General features: G+C 35.6%; 1 protein-coding gene and 1 long non-coding RNA gene across 9 annotated transcripts; both read right to left on the bottom strand.

Moving 5' to 3' along the window:
* Positions 1-7,669: 7,669 nt before the first annotated feature.
* Positions 7,670-18,435, bottom strand: LOC105790851 (uncharacterized). 8 transcript variants are annotated; one of them, XR_008198592.1, is made up of 6 exons: positions 18,129-18,435; positions 17,937-18,035; positions 17,766-17,838; positions 16,922-17,044; positions 9,114-9,198; positions 7,670-8,997 (listed from the first exon to the last, which is right to left on the bottom strand). It is a non-coding gene; the product is annotated as an uncharacterized LOC105790851 (long non-coding RNA). The 8 variants fall into 8 exon arrangements; XR_008198590.1 differs by lacking the exon at positions 16,922-17,044 and having other exon boundaries at positions 18,129-18,432; XR_008198594.1 differs by lacking the exon at positions 16,922-17,044 and having other exon boundaries at positions 7,670-8,976; positions 18,129-18,432.
* A 1,316-nt stretch (positions 18,436-19,751) lies between these two features.
* LOC105790849 (G-type lectin S-receptor-like serine/threonine-protein kinase RLK1) lies at positions 19,752-22,528 on the bottom strand. The gene has a single exon (XM_012618637.2). It carries the CDS (start codon positions 22,332-22,334, stop codon positions 19,911-19,913), a length of 2,424 nt encoding a protein of 807 aa, XP_012474091.1. The 5' UTR covers positions 22,335-22,528; the 3' UTR covers positions 19,752-19,910.
* Positions 22,529-25,001: the final 2,473 nt, after the last annotated feature.

Here is a 25,001-nt window from a genome sequence, read left to right as displayed (position 1 = left end):
ACCACCGGTCTAAGGATGGAACGCAGTATTGAAGTCAAACCTTGAACCCAGAGTCTCATGCACCTTTTCCGAAACCAAGACGTAAAACGAAGATCTCTATCAGAGATAATCGAAACTAGTACCACATGCAGTCTCACAAACTTAGAAATATAGAGCTTCGCCAGCTTCTGCAAAGAATAATTTGTCCTAACTGAGATTAAGTGTGCAGACTTAGTCAATTAATCCATGATGACCCACACTGAATCTTTCTTAGTGGGTGTTAAAGGCAACCCACTAACGAAATCCATCATTACACGCTTTCTCTTCCATAGCGGAATCTTAATCGGCTGTAGCAATCCTAAAAGCAACTAATGCTCAGCCTTAACCTGCTGACAAGTCAGGCATCTAACCACAAAATCTGTAACCTCTCGCTTTAATCCTGGCCACCAATACAACTCTCGAAGATCTTGATACATCTTATTTCTACCAGGGTGCATAGCATAAGAGCTACTATGCGCCTCTATCAAAATAGACTGCTTCAAGTTCAAATCATTCAACACACATATTCAGCCTCAGAAACACAACATACCCTCAGAGTTCAACCCAAAGTCCGTAGTGCTACTACTCTCAATATGTTAGAACCGAAGACCGAAAGACTCATCCTCTAGCTGTCTACCCTTAATCTGTTCAATCCAAGTTGGCTTGACTTGAAGCTTAACCAACAAACTCCCATCATCGAATAAGCTAAGTCGAGAGAACATCGCTCTCAGATCAGTCATAGCCCTACGGCTTAATGCATCGGCCACCACATTGGCCTTGCCAGGATGGTATTCAATGGTACAATAGTAATCCTTAAACAGCTCAACCCATCTTCGCTGCCATAGATTCAGCTCCTTCTGAGCAAGGAGATACTTGAGGCTTTTGTGATCAGTGTAGATAACTTCTCACCATACAGATAATGCCTCCAAATTTTCAATGCAAAGACTATGGTGACCAATTCTAAATCGTGCATCGGATAGTTCGCCTCGTGTGTCTTAAGCTGACGAGACGCATATGCAACCACCTTACCATCCTGCATCAACACACATCCCAAACCGACATGTGATGCATCACTATAAACCGTGAACTCCTTTCCAGGTTCAGGCTGTACCAAAATAGGACCCTCAGTCAGTACAGTCTTAAGCTTCTTAAAGCTCTCTTGTTGCGCATTAGTCCAGTCAAAAGGTACACATTTACGTAGCAGCTTAGTCAAGGGTGCTACATTAGTGAAAATCCTTCCAAAAATCGTCGGTAATAACCTGCCAGCCACAAAAAGCTGCGGATCTTAGACACATTCTTAGGCTGCTTCTAATCCAATACAACATCTATTTTTCGAAGATCGACTCGAATCCCCTTAACAGACACCACTTGACCCAGAAATGTTACTTCACGTAACTAGAACTCGCACTTGCTGAACTTAGCATAGAGCTATTTTTCCCTCAAAATCTGAAGAACAATCCTAAAGTGCTCATCATGCTCATCCTCAGTCATCGAATAAACTAATATGTCATCGATGAACACCACTACAAACCAATCCAGGTAGGGCTAAAACACTCAGTTGATCAGATCCGTGAAAGCTACCAGTGCATTATTTAGTCCAAATGGCATCACTAGGAACTTGTAGTGACCATAACGAGTCCTAAATGCCGTCTTATGCACATGAGCCTCCTTAACCCTCAACTGATATACCCAAAACACAAGTCAATTTTGGAGAACACAAATGCCCCTCAAAACTTGTCAAACAAATCATCAATCCTCAGAAGTGGATACTTGTTCTTAATAGTCAACTTATTTAGTTGTCTGTAGTCGATACATATCTTCATGGATCCATCATTTTTCTTAACAAACAATACTAGTGCTCCCCACGGTGACACATCAGGACCGATAAACTCACGATCCAATAACTTCTGAATTTGAGCCTTAAGTTCTGTAAGCTCCTTCAGTGCCATTCAATAGGGAGCGATATACACAGAAGCTGTACCAGGGAAAAGCTCGATTCAGAGATAAACTCGGTAGCTCCTCAAAAAAGACGTCCAAAAAATCCCTCACAGTTCTGATGTCCTTCATAGAAGAGACCCTAGAAGCGGAAACACTTACGTAGGCCAAATACGCCTCACATCCCTTGCGAACCAGTTTCTCAGCTACTAGTGCAGAGGTCACGTTAGCCAAGTAATTCCGATGTTCCCCAATCACAACTACTTTATTACCGTCTTCAGTTCTCAATACGGTCCTCTTAGTCACACAGTTCAAACTGACACAATGCTTGACCAACCAGTCCATCCCCAAAATCATATCGAACTCCCCAAACAAAAGCTCCATAAATCAGCTAGAAATATAATCCCTTGAACCTCTAAAGGAACATCCCTGTACAGTTTGCTAACTCTAACAGATTGCCCTAGCGGGCTCAACACAGTCACCTCACTAGAAGTACACTCAACTGGAATCCCTAAGTTTTTGGAAACAAAACAGACAACATAGGACTGCGTAGATCCTATATCTATCAATGCAGTACAAGGCACATCATAAATATGAAATGTACCCGTGATGACATCCGAAGCATCTTTGTCCTCTCAACGACGTGCAGCATAAATTAAAGCAGGTTACCTTGCCTTAGTCTGTCCAACACCTCTGTCTGGTGCTCTTTGTCCACGACCTATGCCATTACCACCCCTAGCCTAACCACAGCTTCTAGGTGGCTGCTATGCTACCCTTTGTGGCTGTGCAGTACCAGTACCCTGAGCTTGCATCTATCGGCCCTCAACGGACACTTTCTAATGCGATGATCCAATGATCCACACCTCAAACACGCCTCAATCCTTCTCCAACACTCGCCCTGATAGCGTCTACCACAGTTGACACATGGCTACAGTCCAATAGTAGTAACAAGGGGCCTAACTCTAACTGGCCCATCAGCTCTGGCCTTTTTCTTAGGCCTTTGCATAGAACTCGATGGCTCTGAATCCCTATTGTTCCTACCACTCTCCCTATCATGGTTTTGGCGTTCAGCGCGCTTAACTTCCTCGGTAATCTTCGCTTTCTCAACCAATGAAGAAAAATCACACTCCCCCTGCAGAGTTATCAAGACTCTCAAATTATCTCTGAGGCTATCCTTAAAGCGAACACAACGCTTATACTTAGTCACCACCGTACCTCGCGTATAGCGGCTCAGTCACAGGAATTCGACCTCATACTCGGCCACTGATTGTTCTCCTTGTGTTAGATTCAGGACCTCCCTTCTACGGCATTTACATAACTAGCTCTCATATACTTCCCTTGAAAAGCGGTCTTAAAGAACTTTCAGGTCAGACGTTCGGGCTAAGTGCACTCCTTAATAGTAAGCCACCACTAATAAGCCTCATCATGCAGTAACGAGACTACAACCTTTAATTTCTGCTCAAATGTGCAATCCAGGTCATCCATGATCCTCTCCATGGCCTCAATCTAGTACTCGGCCACATTAAGAGCGACCCTAATGATACCCCTGAACAGCTCAGCTCCATTGAACTGGAGTCATTCAGTAACCGACCCATGGCCCCCAGATCCAGTATTAGCCTCAACAACCCTCTTCAATATCCTCAACATAGCATGGGACAATGCGTCGTCCCCAGCCATGCGATCATGAGACTCAGTCTCAATAGCAGGTGATACTAGCATCTCACTCGTGTCTAAATTAAGTATATTACCCAGGGAAGAGGACTCAGATCAAACCCCCTACAGCCTCTACCTCGGCCTTGAGTACCATATCCACGAATACCTCGTGCACTCATGTTTATTCAAATTTAACTGTATTACGAATTTTTATGCATCAGTTTCAGTTTCAGTATTTACTAGCAGATGTTTTATGTTACAACTTCAATAATTCAAAGTGATTTTCGTAAGTCGTAGTCTCTGTTAGTTTTACTACAGTTTCAATATACACCATCTAGAGTATTTTCACAGTATACTACCTACATTAGTTTCCGAATATCATAACATATACCTGTTTCAAAATATCATAGCAGGTATCAGTTTCAGAACACTTACAGGATCGACACCGGAGACTTCGTGCACCACATACCCAATAGAAATATTTCAAATACTTTAAAAACTAATTTTTTAAAGATCAAATTTAAAACCCATAATCCACAGCTGAGTTTTGCAACTTCGCTCTGATGCCATTAAATGTAACACCCCAAACTCAGCTTAGACGTTATGGCCGTATCTGGCAATGTCACAAGATACTGTTTTTGAAACCTCGTTGTTACGTTGAAAACATTCCATGTTATTATCTTTAGTAAACCTTTGTTAGAACATAAAATCTCGTCTTTATTAATTTAAAACATTTGTTTTGAAACATCCGTCGTTGAACAGTCTTAAGCCTAAGCCCTTTCAAGTATCAGTGACAGTTTGGGCCTTAACCCATCTCAGTAAAGTGTCAAAAATGCAGTAGGGCCTTAGCCCATCACAGTATCAGTAGCCGTAACAGTTATGGAGTAGCAAAATCTGACCCATCTAGCCTCTACACATCATCTCCGCACAACCTTACACTCCATGTGGGGATATATTCAACCCACCTATCCCTACACTCTAAGTAGTACCAAATGCGGCACAAAATAGTAGTTTCTAATTGAGCTACCAGTAAATTAGGCTTAAAACCATTCAGTACACTTCTTCTGAATAACAACCCCAACCCAATGCAATGCAACATATAATGGACGATATGCTATTATGCAATTTTAGTACATATATTCGGTTTAGATATTAACATGCTCAATATAGATATCATTCAGTTAATTTTACACATTTAAGCGTTTTAAGTAGCGCTTACCGACCTTACAGTAGGTTCACAGTCAACTTGGGCGACCCGTGCAACCTTAGAAACATTCTGATAAAAATAGGCCTAAATGCCCATGTGTGCACGTGGCCCACTCGGCCCAAATTGACCTTAGCCATGTGATCCATTTTTATTGTAACTCATGCTAGCTAAATATTCACATATGTTTTCACTATTTACTTATATGTTCATTCAAAGCTGTCTACTTGAGTCAACGTCCTTAAATTATTTATATCTTGAGCTACAAAATTCTAAATTAAGATCCGCTTGATGTTTTCAAAAATCTATCTCGATTCTGCTGTTTGATAGCTCACTAAAAATTATTTATCTCTTAGTACGAAATTCGGATGATGTTTTCGTTTGTTTCGCTTGAAAATAGACTCGATAAGGATTTAAACATTTAAATTTAAGCCTAAAATTATTTTTTTACAAATTTCGATGATTTTTTCCAAAGTCAGAATAAAGGAACTCAAAACACATTCTGACCTTGTCTCATAAAATTCCTTATATCTCATAACTCACAATTTCATTGCTTACACTATTTCTTCCATGAAAAACTAGACTCAACAAAATTTAATTTCGTATTTTATTCAACCTCTAACTCAATTTCCACTATTTTTGATGATTTTTCAAAGATAGAGTGTTGTTGCTGTCCAAAACTATTTTAGTGCAGAATGTTGATTTCCAAGTGTATAACACACTTATTTCCGTTCTCTAAAATATTTTACATCATTTTCTCTTATTTCTCTTATTTCTCGACAGCAAGAAATTAGCTTTTTGTCAAATCACATTTTCTGCATTTCGGGTACACACCTAGTATCGTTTCTAATGCGTAAACACTCCTAAGCCTCCAAAACCTATTAATCGACCAAAAAATCTCCAGATTAATCACTTAATTCGTATTTAATTAACAAATTTTCGATGGAACTCGACTAAAAACCTAAAAAACCCTTACCTCACTTGAGTAACCAGAACTTCGCACAATCACATCGTCGATTCAAAACCATCAGCCCCTTTATTAACTCCTAAACACCAAAAAGGAATCCCCCTTTCAGTGATTAACCAAGAACGATTAACAATAGACAAAACTGTTACTTACCAAACACACGCAACCAACAATGACCAACCAAATCAATTGGAAAATAAAGAAAGAATCAGAAGGGGAAAAATAATGGAAATTTCGGCAATAACGAGGGGAAAGACTCAGCAGAGAAGGAAAAAAAGAATAAGAAAACGTCAAAAAAGTTTGGGTAGTTAAAGGAAAACCGAAACTTTACTTTTTTTCTACAACAAAAAGATAATCAGATTATTTTCTAATAACCTCTCCCCCATTATCTCCTAAAATCACTCCCTATTAACCCACTAAAACACAACTACTCAAAATTTTGCCCTAACACAACTCTTAGTCGAAATTGGAGCAAAAATACTGTCTTAACGCCATTACAGAGAATTGAACACAGGACCTCGTTCACACTAACACTTCACTTATCCACCAGACTAGTAGGCCCATTCGGTTATTATTTTCCAACTTTTACTTAAAATCCTACTGACCAAAGATAAGGCTTATTCATAAAAATACCAAAATTTGCCCAAGTCCTAGCTTGAACTTGGGACCTCTCACACACCCAGAACACTTAACCACTGAAGTAGATACAAAATTGTGTCACACCTTCATAGGAACAAAAATAAAAATTCTAGGGCGTTACAGACCAAGTTAGTATATCACGTCACGAAGAGGAACTCCCTCACGTTGAGACATCATCTGAAATTTTGAAACTTTACAATTTAGTTTTATTTCATGTTCGGACTAACAAAAGAGCTTTTTGTAAGGTCAATTAAGACTCGAAAAAGATTGTTATCATGATATGAATGTGTTTACGTTATGAATAGATGTTTGAATGATTTGTCTGTAGAATATTTGACGACAGTTAAACCGACAACAAATCTGACATTCTATAGCTTGGACCTGGTGATTCGGTCAAACGAGGGGTGTTACACTAGATCTCGCAATATCATGTATAATCTCTGATTAATCGTGATGCTTGAAAATCGTTCAAAAGAAAGAAGAAAATTATTCTTCCTTTATCGATATTCACTTATGCGAATTTTCGATACGAAAAGCTTATGCTATTTTGCTTATTATGTGGTTGTTTAGGTCACAGTGATAAGTTCTTCCCTGTTAGATTGAATCTTAAAGGAGAAATCATGGAGTTCGAATGGAGTATCTCTTTGAAGGCAGTGACACAAAGGGTCATTACTACAAGTAGTGTTTGACGTCGAGAGAAAAGGGATGATGCATCTAAGGAAAGAAACCAACCATGGCATGAATTAACGAGTAATCAGAGGGATGAATGGAGGAATGGATTTGGAAATCATATCAATCCGATTCTAGGATTTAATTTGAAATGTTTTTCTAATATTTATTTCTCAAATTAGAGTGGTTCTTCTAGTCAAATGGGTTGAATCAATATGGTCTATGATGTTGAAGATGACCCAATAGTGCCTATTAATGAGGAGAAATGACCCAGAACTAAAGAAACGGGTCCTAATGTTCCTGCTTCTACTAATTCATTTGGAGCTTTAGTTGAGGGAAATAATGCTCACTAAAATTAGATATCGACGGCTACCAAGGGGCAAGCCGACTGGTCGCCATGAAACTTTTATCATGGAATGTTTGCGGATTGAGGAGTTCGCAGGTTGTTTTAAAGCTTTGATTTATGTTAAAGTCTATTAATCCTCAAATTGTCTTCTTAATGGAGACTAAGCTAGATCGGAAGAGGATGGCGAAAGTGTAACACTCCTAACCCGTATCCGACGCCGAAACAAGGTTATAGAGAATTACCAAACTTATAACTCAATCAATCAAACATTTCATGTACATTTCTCATTCAATTCAAAAACCATGCAGATACATTCAATTCTTGCAAACTTTTTCAATTAGGACATACTAGATTCTAAGTTTGTACATATATATGAATGAGTTGATCTGGGATCAATTAAAGCAGTTACATCAGTGTTATAAAGAGAAAAAGTAACAGTGATAATATTTGGCACCAAAGCATCTTCGCGAGCACAAATGGCTTAAGCTCTAGCTGGCGCCCGTGCCCCGGATCTCACTACAAAATCCCTCATTGCACTTCGACTACCACTCATATTTCCAGTGTTTCAAGGTGGTCTCCCTCCAGTAACAATACTGCTCGGCCTCACAGATTGAGCTTTTTCTTTCTCAGACTTCTCAAGACAATCTCTAAGGTAGTGGTCAAAAGAACCACACCTGAAACAAACAGCAGGATGGTAATGGTGTTCTTTAGATTTCTTCGATGTTAATTGATAAGACTTTCCTGTAAATTTCTTCCTTGAATCTCTAGCTTCAAATTCAGCTTCTCTTTTCTTTGCTAAGCTCTTCGGCTTTGTATGCTCTATCAAATAAGACAACAAACTCTTTCAGTTCAAGTATTCCAACTAACAACTTAATGTCTTCATTCAACCCGTCTACAAAATGTTTACACAACTACTTCAGTGGGAATGCACTCTCGGGCATACTTACTTAATCAGACGAATTCTCTTTCATATTTAGATATGGTCATACGATCCTATTTCAATTCTAGAAATTCCTTACGCTTTTGATCGAGAAATCGTTGACTAATATTTCTTACGAAACTCAGATTGGAAGAATTCCCAAGTGATTCTCTCTCTCGGCACCACTAAAATCAAGGTATTCCACCACTAGTAAGCTAAATATTTCAAAAGAGATACAGCACATTTAACACATTTTGATGGCTTACAAGACAGTTCATCAAAAGCCTTGATCATATTCTCTAGCCAAAACTCGACTCTCTTTGGATCAGCATCAACTGCGGCCCTAAACTCTTCAGCCCCGTATTTGCGAATTTTATCAACAGGAGGTTTAATAACTCAGATTGGTTCAGTACACTGAGGAATAACGGGAATTGATTGGGGAATAGGAGGGGGTGGAGGTTGTTGAGCAACCGTGTTCGTCCGTACGAACTTGGTGAACCATTCATTCATCATTGGGAAGAAGGCTTCCTTAGCCTCTCCTCCACAACCCTCAGATACGAGTCTCGAACCAGAAGACGATACTCCGTGAATGGAGGCTAGTGCGTTACTTTCAATGTCATCGAAGTCTGCTCGATTGGAATCCAATACTATATGAAAAACATGATTTTAAACCGTTCGATAATCATACATGCTAATTAAACCGTTCACATGCATATATTTTAATTAAAGTATATAAATACTCAAATTAATTGTACGAACTTACCTTAAACTCGTACGAAGAAATACGATCGTTTAGTTCACGACTTTATCCTTTCCTCGATTTAATTTTGAAAGTTTCTTTTCTTGATCTATAAAATCAAATTTAACTACATTAATCACAATTCTATTCAATTCAATCCAAATTTCATGCTATGGAAAAATTATCATTTTACTCCTAAACATTTGACTTCTTTATAATTTAGTCCCTAGGCTTATAAAATGAAATTTATGCAATTTCATCCCTATATAAGCCTTGCCAAATTTCATATGTGCATATAACAGCTCATACATTTCACAATTTCACATATTTAACACATAATTTTTATATTTTTCAATTTAATCCCTATTTGACAATTTCACTAAAAATCACTTAACAAAAGTTGTTTATTTAACAAAAAAATTTCATATTCTTCCATTAAACTTCAAGAACAACTAGAATGCTCACATGGAAAAACCCTAGAATTTACTTCATATTGCAAATTAGTCCCCTATTTAGCTAGCTTAAGCTACAACGATCCCGAAAATATAAAAATCATTAAAACGAGCAAAAACTTCATTTACATGCAATGGATTTAGCCTAACCGAATTTCAACCTTCAAAACTCCTATTTTCTTTGTGTTTTTCGATTGAAGAAAAAAAGAAATAGGAAAAGATGATAGCTAGCTTTTGTTTTGTTTATTTTTATCATTTAATTGCCTAATTACCATATTACCATTACTTAACTTTCAAAATTACTCAATTACTAAGCCCTGCACATTCAATAACTCATTTTTAATGGTCTAATTACCACATAAATACTTCTACTTTAAGGTTCTATAGCTATTTAACACCTTTAGCTAATATAACACAACTTTTGCACTTTACACAGTTTAGTCCTTTTTCATAAATTTTTATAAAAATTTTACGACTTTAGATTTGTGGTCCCAAGACCACTTTTCTGATTTCACTGAAAACGACCCGTTACAGAAATTGCAAATGAGATGTAGATTCACAAATGGGATTAATTTTCAAACAGAAGGTTCTAGAGGAGGCCTTAATATTCCATGGAATGGAAATGTGTTGGTTAGTATTCTGAGTTTCTCTATATCTCATCTTGATACAAATATTTAAGAGGAATGTGGAAGTTTGAAATGGAGATTTACGGGTTTTTACGGAACCGCAGTTGTAAGACATAGAGAAGATAGTTGGAATCTACTTCGGTGCCTTGGGGAAAATTGTGTTGTACCTTAGCTAATTTGTGGGGATTTTAATGAGATTCTATATGCTCATGAGAAAGTGGGAGGAAATCCAAGGGATGAAAGGCATATGAAGAACTTTCGAAATGTGCTTGAGGATTGCCAGTTAGTGGATGGTGGTGTTTTAGGTTCCTGCACACTTGGGAGAGAGGTAATTTATCAGAAACAAATATTAGAGAACGATTAGACAGATTAGTGATGAATGTAGATTGGCTAAGTTTATTCCCTAATTATTCTATTGATAATTTATCTCTCCTTTTTCGAAGCACTGTCCATTGTTAGTTAAAACTAACCAGGGAGGAAATAAAGGCGTAGAAAGTTTAGATTTGAAACATTGTGAGTCTTGCAAGATTCATGCGAAATAATTATTCGTAGGGTGTGGGAGTCTAAATTCGATGATATTTTAACCAAATTGGATGCTTTAAAAAAAGCATTGTAGAAATGGGAGAGGGATATAAAAATGAAACGGGGTGAGGGAGCAGAAAACTTGAACAATAGGTTGGAATTACTTATGGAAGCAAAATGAGACGATGAAACATTTGAAGAACTTATTGATATTAAAATGCAATTAAATTGGGAGATGGAGAAATAAAAAATTTGCTGGGGACAAAAGGCCCAAGCAAATTGGCTAAAAATGGGTGACAAAAACACAACGTTTTCTCATAGAATTGCATATTAAAGAAACACGCTAATTGAATAAGGGTTTTGGAGAATGAAAGGGGCATGATCTAGCATGAAGAAGAGGAGATGACGATGATGGCTCGTATTTATTTTAATGAGTTGTTCTCTTCAAAAGTAGCGGGAAATATGGCACATACTTTTAGAAAATGAATCAGATGTTAACAGAAGCTTATCGAAGGAGAAGATTTTTACTACTAAGAAAAGTATGGGACCAACGAAAGTAGCGAGTAGTGACAACTTTTCGGTAATTTTTATCAACAATTTTGGCACATATTGGACGAGATGTGAGCGATTTTTGCCTAAGTATTCTTAATGAAGGTATGTCCCTCGAATCTTGCAATGCTACTAATATTGTTCTCATTTCAAAATTTGTTCAACTCACGAACTTATCAAACTTTAGACCTATAAGTTTATGCTCAGTTCTATACAAGATAATTTCTAAAATAGTAGTAAATTGCTTCCAAAAAGTTCTAGATTGTTGTATAAATGAGGCTTAAAGTGCCTTTGTCACAGGCAGATTGGTCACTGATAACATACTACTTGCATATAAAGTTCTACATACATACAAGCAAAAAAGAGCAAGGAGGAGAGGTTTTTTGGCGTTAAAATTGAACATGAGTAAAGCATATGATCATGTTGAATGATCTTTTTTACGTTAAATGCTATTGAAGATAGGCTTTGCTAGTTCGTGGGTAGATTTTATTATGCACTGCATCAATTTCGTCTTATATTCAATTGTGATAAATGGGTGTGAAGGTTAAAAGTTCAAGCCAACAAGGGGGTTAAGGCAAGGGGATCCTTTAAGCCGTATCTTTTCTTGGTGTGTAGGGAGGGGTTATCGACTGTAATGTGTGGAAACACGGAAATTTACACATTTTGACATACCTTTTTTAACTTAAAATCATACAATTTCGATAAAATTCTGGTTGAAAAAATAATTATTTTTTACAAAATAATTAAAGTACACTTAAAATATGAACATGTTAAATTTTATTTAATTTTATAATTAATTTTGATGAATTTTGATTATTTTTGACAGATTTGTAGAAAGGGTAAAAAATGACTCAGCAGACACTGCTAGAAGCACAAAATCGAAAAGCAATTTGAATTATCGAGACGAACTAAATTTTAGCCTAAGACGATCCAAAATTATATGTATTAATTCATAATATAATTAATTTTAATTTATATCCAATTTAATCTGAGTTAATAAATTATTATTAATTAGTTATGTAAAATTGGTCCAGTTGAACTGAACTGAGTGAACCAAACCGACCAAGAAATGGACAGCCCAAAAACTATCCCAGGATCTGACTCAAATCAGCTTATTAGCTAATTGTTTAAACTTGCAAAAAGGCCCTTGAAGACTTGTTCAAGTTGCATTCAAGCCCCTCCACAATTGGTGGCTTTATGGATTTGCCCCAACCTAAATTGCCCCAACATTCACATCTTTTCTCTCTTCTCTCCATTTTCTTTCTTCTTTTTCATTCCAAAATTCCCTTGCTCTCTTGCTGATTTTTCCTCTTTGGAAAGGGGAGTTCATCAGCTATTTAGAGCAGCAATTAAGTGTTCATAAAAGCCTTGGTTGACAAGGACAACGGAGAAGGAAGAACGGAGCAACTAGTCAAGCCACGAAAAACACCGAATTTGATTCTTGTTCCCTATCTCTTTAATTTCTGTTGTTATGCTAAACATATCTATGAATATTTCTATTGTGGGAATGGTTAATTTAATCAATTTAGCTTGAATTTAATTCGTTTTAGGTTAATTGCATTTCGATTGTTAGAATTATTGAAATTGTGTTATGTTGTTATAGGCCTCGACAAGATGCTTGATTAAGTAAAATCATGACTAAGTTATTCTTGCATTACAATTATTAGGTAACTAATGAATTAATTATTAAATGGATTAAAATTGTAATTAATGAACACAGTACTTAATCAGTGCATGTTTAATCATCTAAGGTAGATGAGGGTTAGACTAGTAACGTTATCTGATTATACATTTGCCTTGCATAACTTGTAAGATTATTGTGATTAAAATGTTTTAAGGCAATGATACTTTGTTACGTCTCATATTCTTTTATTTGCTTATTAAATCGAGTTAATTGTTTGAATTGACATAGGGATATGTATAAGAGATAAATGGATTTTGGTAGGTGAGTATGTTCATAAGTTAACAAATTACCGAGACGCCGTGAACTTATTAGTAACAATATATACATGAGTTTAATAATTCTAAGTTAAGAAATGTAATTAATCTAACACAATTATGTCATCTTGATTAAAATTGTATTTTGAAATCGTGCATTTGAGATTTATTTATTCAGTTTACTTAGTTTAAAATATTAGTTTTTAATCACCCTCTTCAAAAAAAATATTTTTCTTCACAAAGTGTTGTAAATAGCATTCATAAATAATTCTTTTCACAGTTTTTATGGGTACGATAACTCGACATTTACTTGTCACTTCATTACTTGTTACGATTGTGTACACTTACACATTTCTGTCGTTCCAAATTTTTTGCGCCATTGTCGGGGACTGTGTTTTAAAAAAACCATTATTTATTAAGTTGTTAGTTTTGCATTTTGGTTTACAACTTGAGACATTTTATAATGGTCTCAATGCTCACACAAGGATGGTAGTGGACGCTTCTGCTAATGGTGCTCTCCTTTCTAAGTCTTATAATGAGGCTTATGAAATCATTGAGAAGATTTCTAGCAACAATTATAAATGGCCAACCAATCGAGCAGCGTCAGGAAGATGAGTCAGTGGAATACATGAAGTAGACACTCTTACTTCACTCGCATATCAAGTGTCATCAATATCCTCAATGTAAAAAAGTCTTACTACTAATGGGTTTGATAGTTTTGCAGCACATCCACAGAATCAATTTGAAAATATAGCCTGTGATTATTGTGGGGAAGGACATTTGTTCGAAGAATGTCCATCGTACCCAGAATCTGTATATTACATAGGTAATCAAAACCAAAATCGAGGAAGGCAAGGGCTGCAATCCAATTTCTATAACCCATCATGGCGAAACTACCCGAATTTTTCCTAGAGTAACCAAGGGGCAGGAACCAGTAACAATTATCTCCAACCTAGATCGACCCAGCCACCTAATTTTTCCCAACAAGCTCAAAAACCAACCCAAGTTGAACCATTCAATAGCCTAAAGAATCTATTTAAGGCATACATGGCAAAAAATGATGCCTCTCTAAGGAATTTAGAGAATCAAGTGGGCCAACTTGCAACTGAACTCAAAAACTAACCACAATGTGCTTTACTTAATGATACGGAGAATTCGAGGAAGTAGGAAATTCAGAAGCAGAAGCAGAAGACTCTACCACCCTACCCTCAAAGACTTCAGAAGCAAAAACAGGAAATTCAATTTAAGAAATTCCTAGACGTACTCAAGCAACTTCATATCAACATCCCGTTGGTTGAAACACTTAAACAAATGTCAAACTACCTCAAATTCATGAAGGATATCCTGTCTAAAAAATGAAGACTTGAAGAATTTGAGACGGTAGCCCTAATGAAAGAATGCAGTGTATATCTTCAAGACAAACTACCCCAAAATTGAAGGATCCTAGATGTTTTACCATACCTTCCAATATTGGAGCAACATATTGTGGTAAGGCACTATGTGACTTGGGTGCGAGTATCAACTTAATGCCCATGTCAATATTTAAGAAGTTGGGGATAGATGAAGTTGGGAAACTTGATGCCCATGACAATTATTAAAATAGTGTTATGTTGTTATAGGCCTCGGTAATATGCTTGATTAAGTAAAATTATGACTAAGTTATTCTTGCATTACAATTTTTAGGTAACTAATGAATTAATTATTTAAACAGATTGAAATTGTATTTAATGGGCATAGTACTTAATCAGTACATGTTTAATCATCTAAGGTAGATGAGATATAGATTAGCAACGGTATCTGACGATACATTTTCCTTGCATAACTTGCAAGATTATTGTGATTAAACTGTTTCAAGGTAAGGATACTTTGTTACCTCACATAGTCTTTTATGTGCTTATTAAATCGAGTTAATTGTTTGAATTGACATAGGGATATATAAAAGAAATTATTTTGATTTAATAAATATGTATGTGCAATAACATATTTGCCTATTAAATTTTTTTAATCGGTTGAATTGACATTAGGATATAGTCAAGAGAAAATGGATTTTGGTATGTGAGTATGTTCACAAGTTAGCAAATTACCAAGTTGCCGTGATCTTATTCGTAACAATATAAACATGATTTTAATAATTCTAAGTTAAGAAATGTAATTAATCTAACACAATTATGTTATCTTGATTAAAATCGTATTTTGAAATCGTGCATTTGAGATTTATTTATTTAGTTCACTTAGTTTAAAATCTTAGTTTTTAATCACCCTCTTCAAACAAAATATTTTTCTACACCAAAGTGTTGTAAATAGCATTCATAAATAATTCTTTTCACAGTCCCTATGGGTACGATAACTTGACATTTACTTGTCATTTTATTACTTGTTGCGATTGAGTACACTTGCACCAAATATCGAGTGTAAACACGAAAATGTGCATATTTTTACATACCCTTTTTAACTTAAAATTATACAGTTTCGATAAAATTTTTGTTGAAAAATAATTAATTTTTACAAAATAATTAAAACCCACTTAAAATATGAACATGTTAAATTTTAGTTAATTTTATAATTAGTTTTGATAAATTTTGGTTATTTTCGACAGATTGCACAAAAAGCGAAAAACGATTCGACAGACACTATTAGAAGCACAAAATCGAGAAGCAATTTGAAGTATCGAAACGAACTAGATTTTAGCCTAAGACGGTCCAAAATTATATGTATTAATTCATTATATAATTAATTTTAATTTTAATTTATATCTAATTTAATTTAGCTTAATAAATTATTATTGATTAATTATAAAAAAGTGGTCCAATTAAATTGAACCGAGTGAACCGAACCGACCAAGAAATGAACAACCCAAAAACTATCCCAAGAGCTGACTCAAATAAGCTTATTAGTTGATTATTTAAGCTTGCAAAGAGGCCGTTGAAGACTTGTTCAAGTTGCATTTAAACTCGACATTTACTTGTCGCTTTATTACTTGTTGCGATTGTGTACGCTTACACATTTCCGTCGTTCCAATGTGCTTAGCTAAAAGGATGGGATGGTGAAGGGAGCTAGAGTAAGTTGAAGGGGTCCAAAGATTTCCTATTTACTTTTTACGGATGACAGTATATTGTTTAGGGAGGCTTCAAATCCAGGGGTTCAAACTTTAAAGAAGATTTTGTAAGAGTATGAAGAAGCTTTAGGTCAATGCGTAAATTATGAGAAGTCTGCGATTCTTTACAGTACAAACACAATTGATCAGCTAAGGAATTCACTCTAATTTCTTCGAATCTGGAAAAATATCTAGGTCTCCCTAATATGGTAAGAAAGGAAAAAAAATTGGTGTTTTAAGGTTTAAAAGATCGCATGAAGCAAAAAATTACCAATTAGAGCATTAAATTTCTATCGTAAGGTGGTAAAGAAATTTTCATAAAATTAGTTCTTGAAGCTATTCCTACATATTCTATGGCTTGTTTTTTATTACCTAGATTGTTATGTTTCGAGATGAAGAACATCTGCACATCATTTTGGTGGCAAAAGAGCCATAGAAAGCAGGGGATTCTTTGGTGTGCTTGGAGACAGCTATATGAGCTTAAAGAGAATTTTGGTTTAGGGTTTCATAGTTTAGATAAATTTAATCTTTTGTTACTTGCTAAACAGGGTTAGTGATTGATTAATTATTCCAATTCATTAATTGTGTGTACTTTGAAAGCGAAGAATTATCCAAACTCCAATTTTGAGAGTGCAAGTTTAGGGAATATACCTTCCGATACCTAGAAGAGTATCTGGGTTGCGAAGGGAGTGCTCTAGGAGGGGTTGGGTTGGAGAGCAAGTAGTGGGATCAAAATTTTAGTTCAAGATTCAGCATGGGCACCAAAGTTGTAAACTACAGAATCCAAAATGGTGTACTCTGTCAGGATACTCTTTTGATAACGGATTTGATTGATAATGTTAATAGGGAATGAAAAGTGGATTTCATAAGGATACGTTTAGTGACAATGATGCTAAAAGAATCATGAATATCCCACTGTCCAAATTTTAACATGATAATTACCAATTGTGGAGATGGGAGGCGTTTGAAAAATTTACAGTCCGAAGCGCATACAAAGCTCTATTACAATAGGACACAAAAGCTAACCATGTATACAACCAAGAACAAATTGGGAACTTTTACAAAAAAAACTGTGGGACTTAAAATTGCTCTCTAAGTTGAAAATCACAATCTCGTGAATCTCAAAGAACTATCTGCCTACCCTAAGTATTCTACACTATAAAAGAATGACTAATTCTAGTTTCTATCCACGATGTCCAGGTGAAATTGAATCAAGTACCCATGCCCTGCGGGACTGCCCTATGACAAATGATATATGGCATCATTTAGGCTAGATTTGGCATGAAACGATGTTAAATATGGAGTTACTAGAGTGGATTACCTAGTTTTTTGAACATAACACCAACACACAGTAGACTGTTTGCATGTGCTCTCTAGGATATTTGAATAGAAAGAAATAAGCGGATTCATAAGGGTTAGAGAAGATTTGGAAATTATATACCAGACTCAATAAGGAATCATATTCGAGAGATCAATAGTTTACAAGTTCCCTTACATGTTAGATCGATGGAGTCAAAAAGCTGGCAATCGTCGAAATCCCCGTTCGTGATAATCAATTTTGACGCGGCCTACAGAAAACAAGAGGAAAAATCATGCTTTGGGATTGTGATTCGAAACTAGGAGGGACAAGTTCTGAGCTAAAAAATGGTTATTAATGAAAACGTACCTTCTGTCTTTGCGGCCGAAGTGCTTGCATGCATTCAAAGTATCCAGAAGGGATTGAGGCTAGGTTTAATGGACACGGAGGTTGAAGGAAATGCACTATCTGTCATAAAGAAATTGTTAACTGAAAGGGAGGATAGATCATAAATTGGAGCCTTAATCAGAGATGGAAATCTTTTGGGGATCAGTTTCACACCTGTATTTTCAAATATTGTCCTTGAACAGTGAATGGAGTTCCACACCTACTATTTGTTGAAGGCTTGAAGACAGGAGAACAATGGAGCTTACGAGATGAAGTCCCTGAGTTTGCAAGAGGAGCAATGGAGAGGGATAGGAGAGGTTTGATTTTCTGAAGAGATCTGGGGACTATGTTGTTTTTAGGAAGAAGAAGGGTTTTTGCAGGGGAAAGGCTATGAAAATATCAGAAATGATGAACTTTTTTCAACGATTAGTTTCCCCATGTTTTGTTGCTTTTCAAGAGGTGGGACTGTTGGTTTTCTCGGTTGAAATATAGAAGTTTCTAAAGCGCCCTCTTTCTTTAGCTGGGTTTGGGCTCATTCGATTGAGCATTTTTTATTTTGTCTTTCTTCTTTTATTTTTTTGAAACTTTAGTTGTCTTTTTTGGGCTTTTCATCTTTGAATAAAAATCCAGCTGCTATTCTAAAAAAAAAAAGCTACTTTAAAATAATATAAATTTATAACTATAAATTCCTAATATTTTTTTTCTTTTAAGAAAATTAAGCATGATTTCATTTAGAGGTATTAACATAGTTTATGCTTGCCTAGGCCCGACCCGACTCAAAATATGAGCTTAAAATTTTGTCCAAACCCAATCATATTTGCAAAAGATTAATCCAAACCCATCTTAGGCCCGCCCGTATTATTTTTAAAAAATATTTATATTATATTAATTTGATATTTATTAATTTAATATTTTTTATTTATTGAATTTTTTTATAGTCATCTTAACATTATTTTAATGTTTACAATAAAATAGTATTATATATTTAGTATATTTTTAATTTTTAAATGTGTTTAAAATTACATAATATATAAAAATAATATAATATAAATTATTATAAAATTTAAAATGGGTCAGGCCGAGCTGGGCTCGAGCCTTGAATGTTTAGCCTGACCCCAATTTATATTTTAAACAGGCCTAACTATTTTTACCCAAGCCCATTATTAGGCTTAATATTTTTCTCCAAACCTTTTCAAATTTCAAGCAAATTTTTGACCTGGACGGATAATCTGACCTATTAACAGATCTAATCATATTTTGCCGGGTTATATTCCTCATTATTATAAAATTTATTATACAAAAACTAGTTTAGTAAAGAAGGTAATTGATACTTATTAATTTTATAAATGGTAAAAATAAAGTTTAAAAATTTGTTATATAACAACCTTAAATGTTATCTTAGAAAGTATTTTTTATAGACAACTAAAGGTAAGATATATATCTTGCTACCTCGTTAGTAAACTTTATCCCAGCTGTCAAAAGAGTTATCACTTTTGAATTTTCTTTTTTAACCATATGGTGCAGAATTCTAAGTTCACAGGTGTTTGGTACAACACTAATAAATGCCATAGAAAAATGCTCCATTATCATTATAATCCAAGTAGTCCTGTTTTACTTTTCAAACCTTTGGTATTCTTTGATAAACTGCCGTGTGTTTCCAATGCAAACAAATAATTGATGGGAAAAATTTATTAGGAGGGATAATTATGAATTTTAAATATAAATTATACAATTGTTATACATAATATTTAAAAAATACGTAATACGTTATTTAACATCCAGAAAACGGTCAAAGCGTTTGTAGTCAATCTCATTCATCTTTGCTTGAATTGCTCATTCTCATTTTCATCGTAAGCTTATTCGTCAAATGTTACAGCAAAGCGTTAACTAATTATACAACAGCATACATATACGGAAGAAAAGAGAGGCCTTGTAGTTGCAGGTGAGTATTATGCATCAAATTTGACAACTGTAACTAGTTAATGGAGATGTAAATGGAGGAGCAGGCACCTGAATTATTCCCTCAAGCATCAGCAAAACTTTCTTCATGGTGGGTCTGAGAGAGATGTCTTCTTGAATGCACCAAAGAGCCACCATTACAAACCTCTCCAGCTTCATCTTGTCACTTAAGGCCTCTGCATCAGTGTCGACAAGGGCATCGACAGCGCCTTCCAAAAAGCTGTCCCAAGCCCAATCTGTCAAAATTGCTCTCTCTACTTCACCAACATCCATCGCTACATTTCTTCTACAACAAATGATTTCTAGCAGCAAGACACCAAAGCTATACACATCAACCTTCACACTTACGGGCACGGTCTTGAACCATTCAGGTGCTACATACCCTTTTGTGCCCCTAATATTAGTATTAGTAAAGGATTGATCGGTGCCTAAAAGCTTTGACAGCCCAAAGTCAGAGATCCGAGCTTCATAGTAATCATCAAGAAGTATGTTTTGAGGCTTTATATCACAATGGATTATTTGGGGGCTACACTCCTCGTGCAAGTAACACAGTCCTCTAGCAATTCCCACAGCAATTTGTGTCCTTTGGTTCCAGCTTGGTTTTATATCCCCAAAGAGAAAGCTTGCTAGGGTCCCATTGCTTAAGTACTCGTATACCAGCATTCGATGTTGACTCTCATCACAATATCCCAGCAACTTGACAAGATTCCTATGGTGTGTTTGAGCAATCACACTCACTTCAGTTCTGAATTCCTTGTCTGTGTCTTGAACCACCCTGTCTAACTTCTTAACTGCAACTTCAGTCTGATATTGAGAATCTGTGTCTATTACCCCTTTATAAACGATGCCGAATGATCCCCTTCCCAGCTCCTCCTTGAATCCATTTGTAGCTTCTTCCATCTCCTCATAATTAAAATACCTTAAGCTGCTTTGTATGATAGTTTTGCTTCTCTGATTTCTTGAAATCTTTTTTTGGTACAAGAAAAATGATCCCATACATAATATCCCAACAAGTAGGAAGTTGACAAACACAGAGCTACCTAAGAGCACTGAAATCAGAATTATCAGCGAATTCTGGTTCCCCTTTTTGTCTGGCATCGTCGGAGGGGTTTTATGGGCAATTTCATCTTTTGTTACTTTGAGAAAGGAGATGGAAGTCACTTGCGTATCCTGTCTCCCATATGGAAGTGGCAGTGACTTCTTCCAACAGCCATTCTCATTGTACACAGCCACAATACACAGACAATCCTGCAAACAGTAAGCTTTACAGTCATTTACACTGCAAGGATTAATCCGCTCATAATCGGAAGTCGGCCAATCTGTATTTTGCAGTTCCACTAATTTGTATAAATCTTGTGAGGAATTTTGTGCTTCTGCTTCACAACCCTGCATGAAATCTGCTTGGCAGTTACCGTACTCTTCATTTGCATCGGATAAAGAATAACCTGGTGGGCATTTACATTCTGGCCTTTTGTCGGGTTTAAGTGTGCAGATACTATTGAAGCCACAAGTTCCACTACCCAATTCCGCAAAATTAGTTGTGCAAATATTATCTGGAATGGTCTTAACCACACTCCAGTTTCGACTGCTGCCCGTGGAGTTCTTGGGATAACTAGACAGGGTCAAAACGCCATCAAAATTTAGAGTCGCTCTGTAATAGTAATCTGCAGAAGGAGCTTCATCTCCTAAGCTAAGTGAATGTGTCTGATTGTTTCCTCTCAGTACGTAAAAGGATCCATCTTGATCAAGCCTCACTTGAAAACCAGAATTGGATGAATTTTGTTCATCATAAGTGCCGCTAATGTAGTATGCAACGTAAGCAAAGTTGGACTCCAAATTTATGGAATTGAGCACAGCATTTCCATCTGGAAGTAAACGAAACTGGAATCTACCCTTTGAGAAGTTGTTCTCTTTATGCCGAGACGAAAGCAAACCACCCCTGTCGATTACCTGAGTGGGTAACAGTGTATCAGTAGGGTTGTTGAAGCTCTCCCACAGTGATTCAGAATCACTATAAACTACAAAATTGCCTGTATCATTCATTGTAGCAAACGCAACTTCACCGGTGGCAAAATCAGATCTCCATATCAGTAGACCCTTAGGATCGGTGAGAACTAGTCCTCGATCAGCAGTTAACTCCACCTTGGATCTTCTCGGAGCAGGTTTATCTCCATTTGCATACCAAACAATGGTACGGTTTGGTATTTTATAATACCATATAGCAAGTAGGAATTGATCTTTATTTTCAAGTTGGTGAAATCCCAAGGCGAAATGATTGGAAGGAGAAAGCCATGGGTTTGCATCATCAGTCGCTTCGATGAAGGTGCTAGGGCGGATGTCACCAGCACTACTTTGAGCAGCAACAAGAGGTAGGAGCAGCAATATGTAAGCGGAAAAAAAGGGATGAAAAACTGAAGCCATTGATTAACTTGTAATGAAACAGAGATTGAGCCGCTCTAGGAAGGAACTCCGATCTGATACTGAAAGATATTCACTCATATAATCTATTCAAGTTCGAGCTTTGGAAAGAAGTGATAAGTTTTTATTAAAAGATATTCACTCATATAGTCTCTAATTGTACCATAAAAAAAGTGTTGAGCTTGTATGACAGAAGCAGTCAAGCTTGGAAAAGTTTATAACTACTAATTCTCCGTGTTGAATCATTCAACCCTTGAAATTTCTTTCTAGCATCTAAGAACGTATGAGAAAACCAATCAAGATGTTGGTCAAAAATCAATTTACAAAAGCCTACTATTTTCCATCATTGTCATTCAACATTAACTTTTCCCTCATAATACGGCAGAGCTTAGGCCAATAGCTGGAAACCCTTTCACCTTCGTGACGTAGCAGATGTTTGAAACTGTGGCGACCATGATGTAGCTTATTTCCAAAAAAAAAAACGCGTTGACATGTACTTTGGAGATGTTTAAAAAAAAAAAATTGTGCTTCAAGGAATATTCACTCTCTATTTCTAACTTTTTTTTTCTTAATTTAGTACTTAAAATATAAAATTATTTTATTTTTAGTCTATTTTGTAACCCTCATTAAGTAATTTTGACTTATGAAAAAATACTATGTGTCATTTTTTAGTCAATGAAAAAAATGTCATGTCACAAGACAATTAAGTTTATTTAAAATAAAAATATTAAATTTAATTTAGAAATATAAAATTATAATACTAAATATTTAAATATAAAAAAAACTTTTAGCTTTGAATGACCATTGATCGGCGTTGGTCGGCTATGTAGCGCTATCAACACATGTCACGTGTCTTTTTTGTTTAATATTATATATTATATTGATTAAAAATGTAAAAAAATCATTTTTGAGCTTTTTAAAAACTTTATATATATTATATATGATTTTTACATATTTAATCAATATAATATATAATATTTAAAAATTAAAGATAGGGACACGTGGCGTGTTCTAGTAGCGCCTTGTGGTCGATCATCGGTCAATCAATGCCAGTCAATGGTTGGTCAACGTTGATCAACGGTTGATTAAAGTGAAAAAAATTTTGTTAATATTTATATTATATTTTTTATTTTTTAATTTTAATTTAAAAAAACTGCGACAAATAGCATATTACATGTCAATGACGACGGTAACATCGATGTATCCGCCACCGATGTATCCGCCACCGATGTATCCATCACCTCCGACAATTCCACCATATTATTTGCAACCGGTATATGCGGCATCATACATATACACCGATAATTTCGCAAACACCCCCATCATCATTGTTTTACCAAGGTAGCTCATCTTTGCAACCATCTGTTCATACAACGGATGACATACAATGGCAACTAAGGATGACACCCCACTCAACCACGGAGGAAGGAGATGAAGATAAACATGACGGTCAAGGTGAAGATGAAGACGAAGAAAATAAGGAGCCAAAATCCCAACTTGTACGAAGAAGAAATCCGAGTTCAACTAATTCATGTACAACTAATGCATTAATATCATGAGCATAATATCAACTAATGCATGCAAAGGTAAATCAATCAAAAAAATGTACTAGCAAAAATATCAGGAGCATAAACATCCTCTCTGGCAAATTTAAATCAATGATACATCACTATTAGAGACTATTGTGGCATGTACTTCCATACTTGATATTAATCTTAGTTTAGTCCGAGAACCGACCAAACTCAATATCTGAAACTACTAAATGTAACATCCCACTCCCAACCCGATCGTCAAGTTTGAGATATGAGACACCACGTTCCAATTTTGAAGCAACTACACTTTTATTTCAAAATTAAATAAGACAATTTATACAAGATAGTTGACATTTAATACTTCTAAAGAAATCATTATTCAATTCTAAGTCATAAGTAGGCTTACGAAAACTCTCATGATACCCCAACAACAATTGAGCAACTAAAATGTGAAAACTATTAAGACAGAAGGGTGTTGTCGCGACATTGTAGGCAGTAACTTTATGTCATGACTTTAAAAAGGTTGATTGACAACCATGAAGGCAATAATTCAATTTCGTGACTTCAATAAGGGAAACATTGTAACATCGATAACTGTGGGGTTTAGTGTCATGACTACAGTGAAAGCAAGTTGTGACATTAAAGGTAGTGGGCTGATGGTCGCGACTTCAAATAGGGGTGTTGTTGCAACTATGTGGATAGAGGCTTAATTTCACGATACTGAAGGGAGAATGTCGTGACTCTTAGGACATATCTATTGAACTGCTTTATTTGATATATTATTTTGATATAACAAATAAAAATATCTTTAAATTAAAAAAATAACTTTAATGTTCACTGAATCATGCATTAAATGCTATTGGTATCGATACTTTTTGTTGCAGGTGAATTTAATGATCTGTTATTTTTCATCCCAACGACTTTATTTATTTTTCAACAACCATAACGGTTGGAAATGAATTAGAGGGTATAAATACCAGGTTCTAAAGGTCCCACAACAACTAAAAAGAATACTCAAGCTTAAAGATCAATCAAAACAACCAATGTGCCATATATTTCCATACTTTTCTTTAATACACTTGTAAGCTTTATTTCATTCATTTTCTCAAGTGTTTTTTATTGTAATTGAGCTTAATTT

This window comes from Gossypium raimondii, chromosome 8, assembly GCF_025698545.1.
Source record: "Gossypium raimondii isolate GPD5lz chromosome 8, ASM2569854v1, whole genome shotgun sequence".
Lineage (NCBI taxonomy): Eukaryota > Viridiplantae > Streptophyta > Magnoliopsida > Malvales > Malvaceae > Gossypium > Gossypium raimondii.
This window is presented reverse-complemented; position numbering and strand designations above follow the sequence as displayed.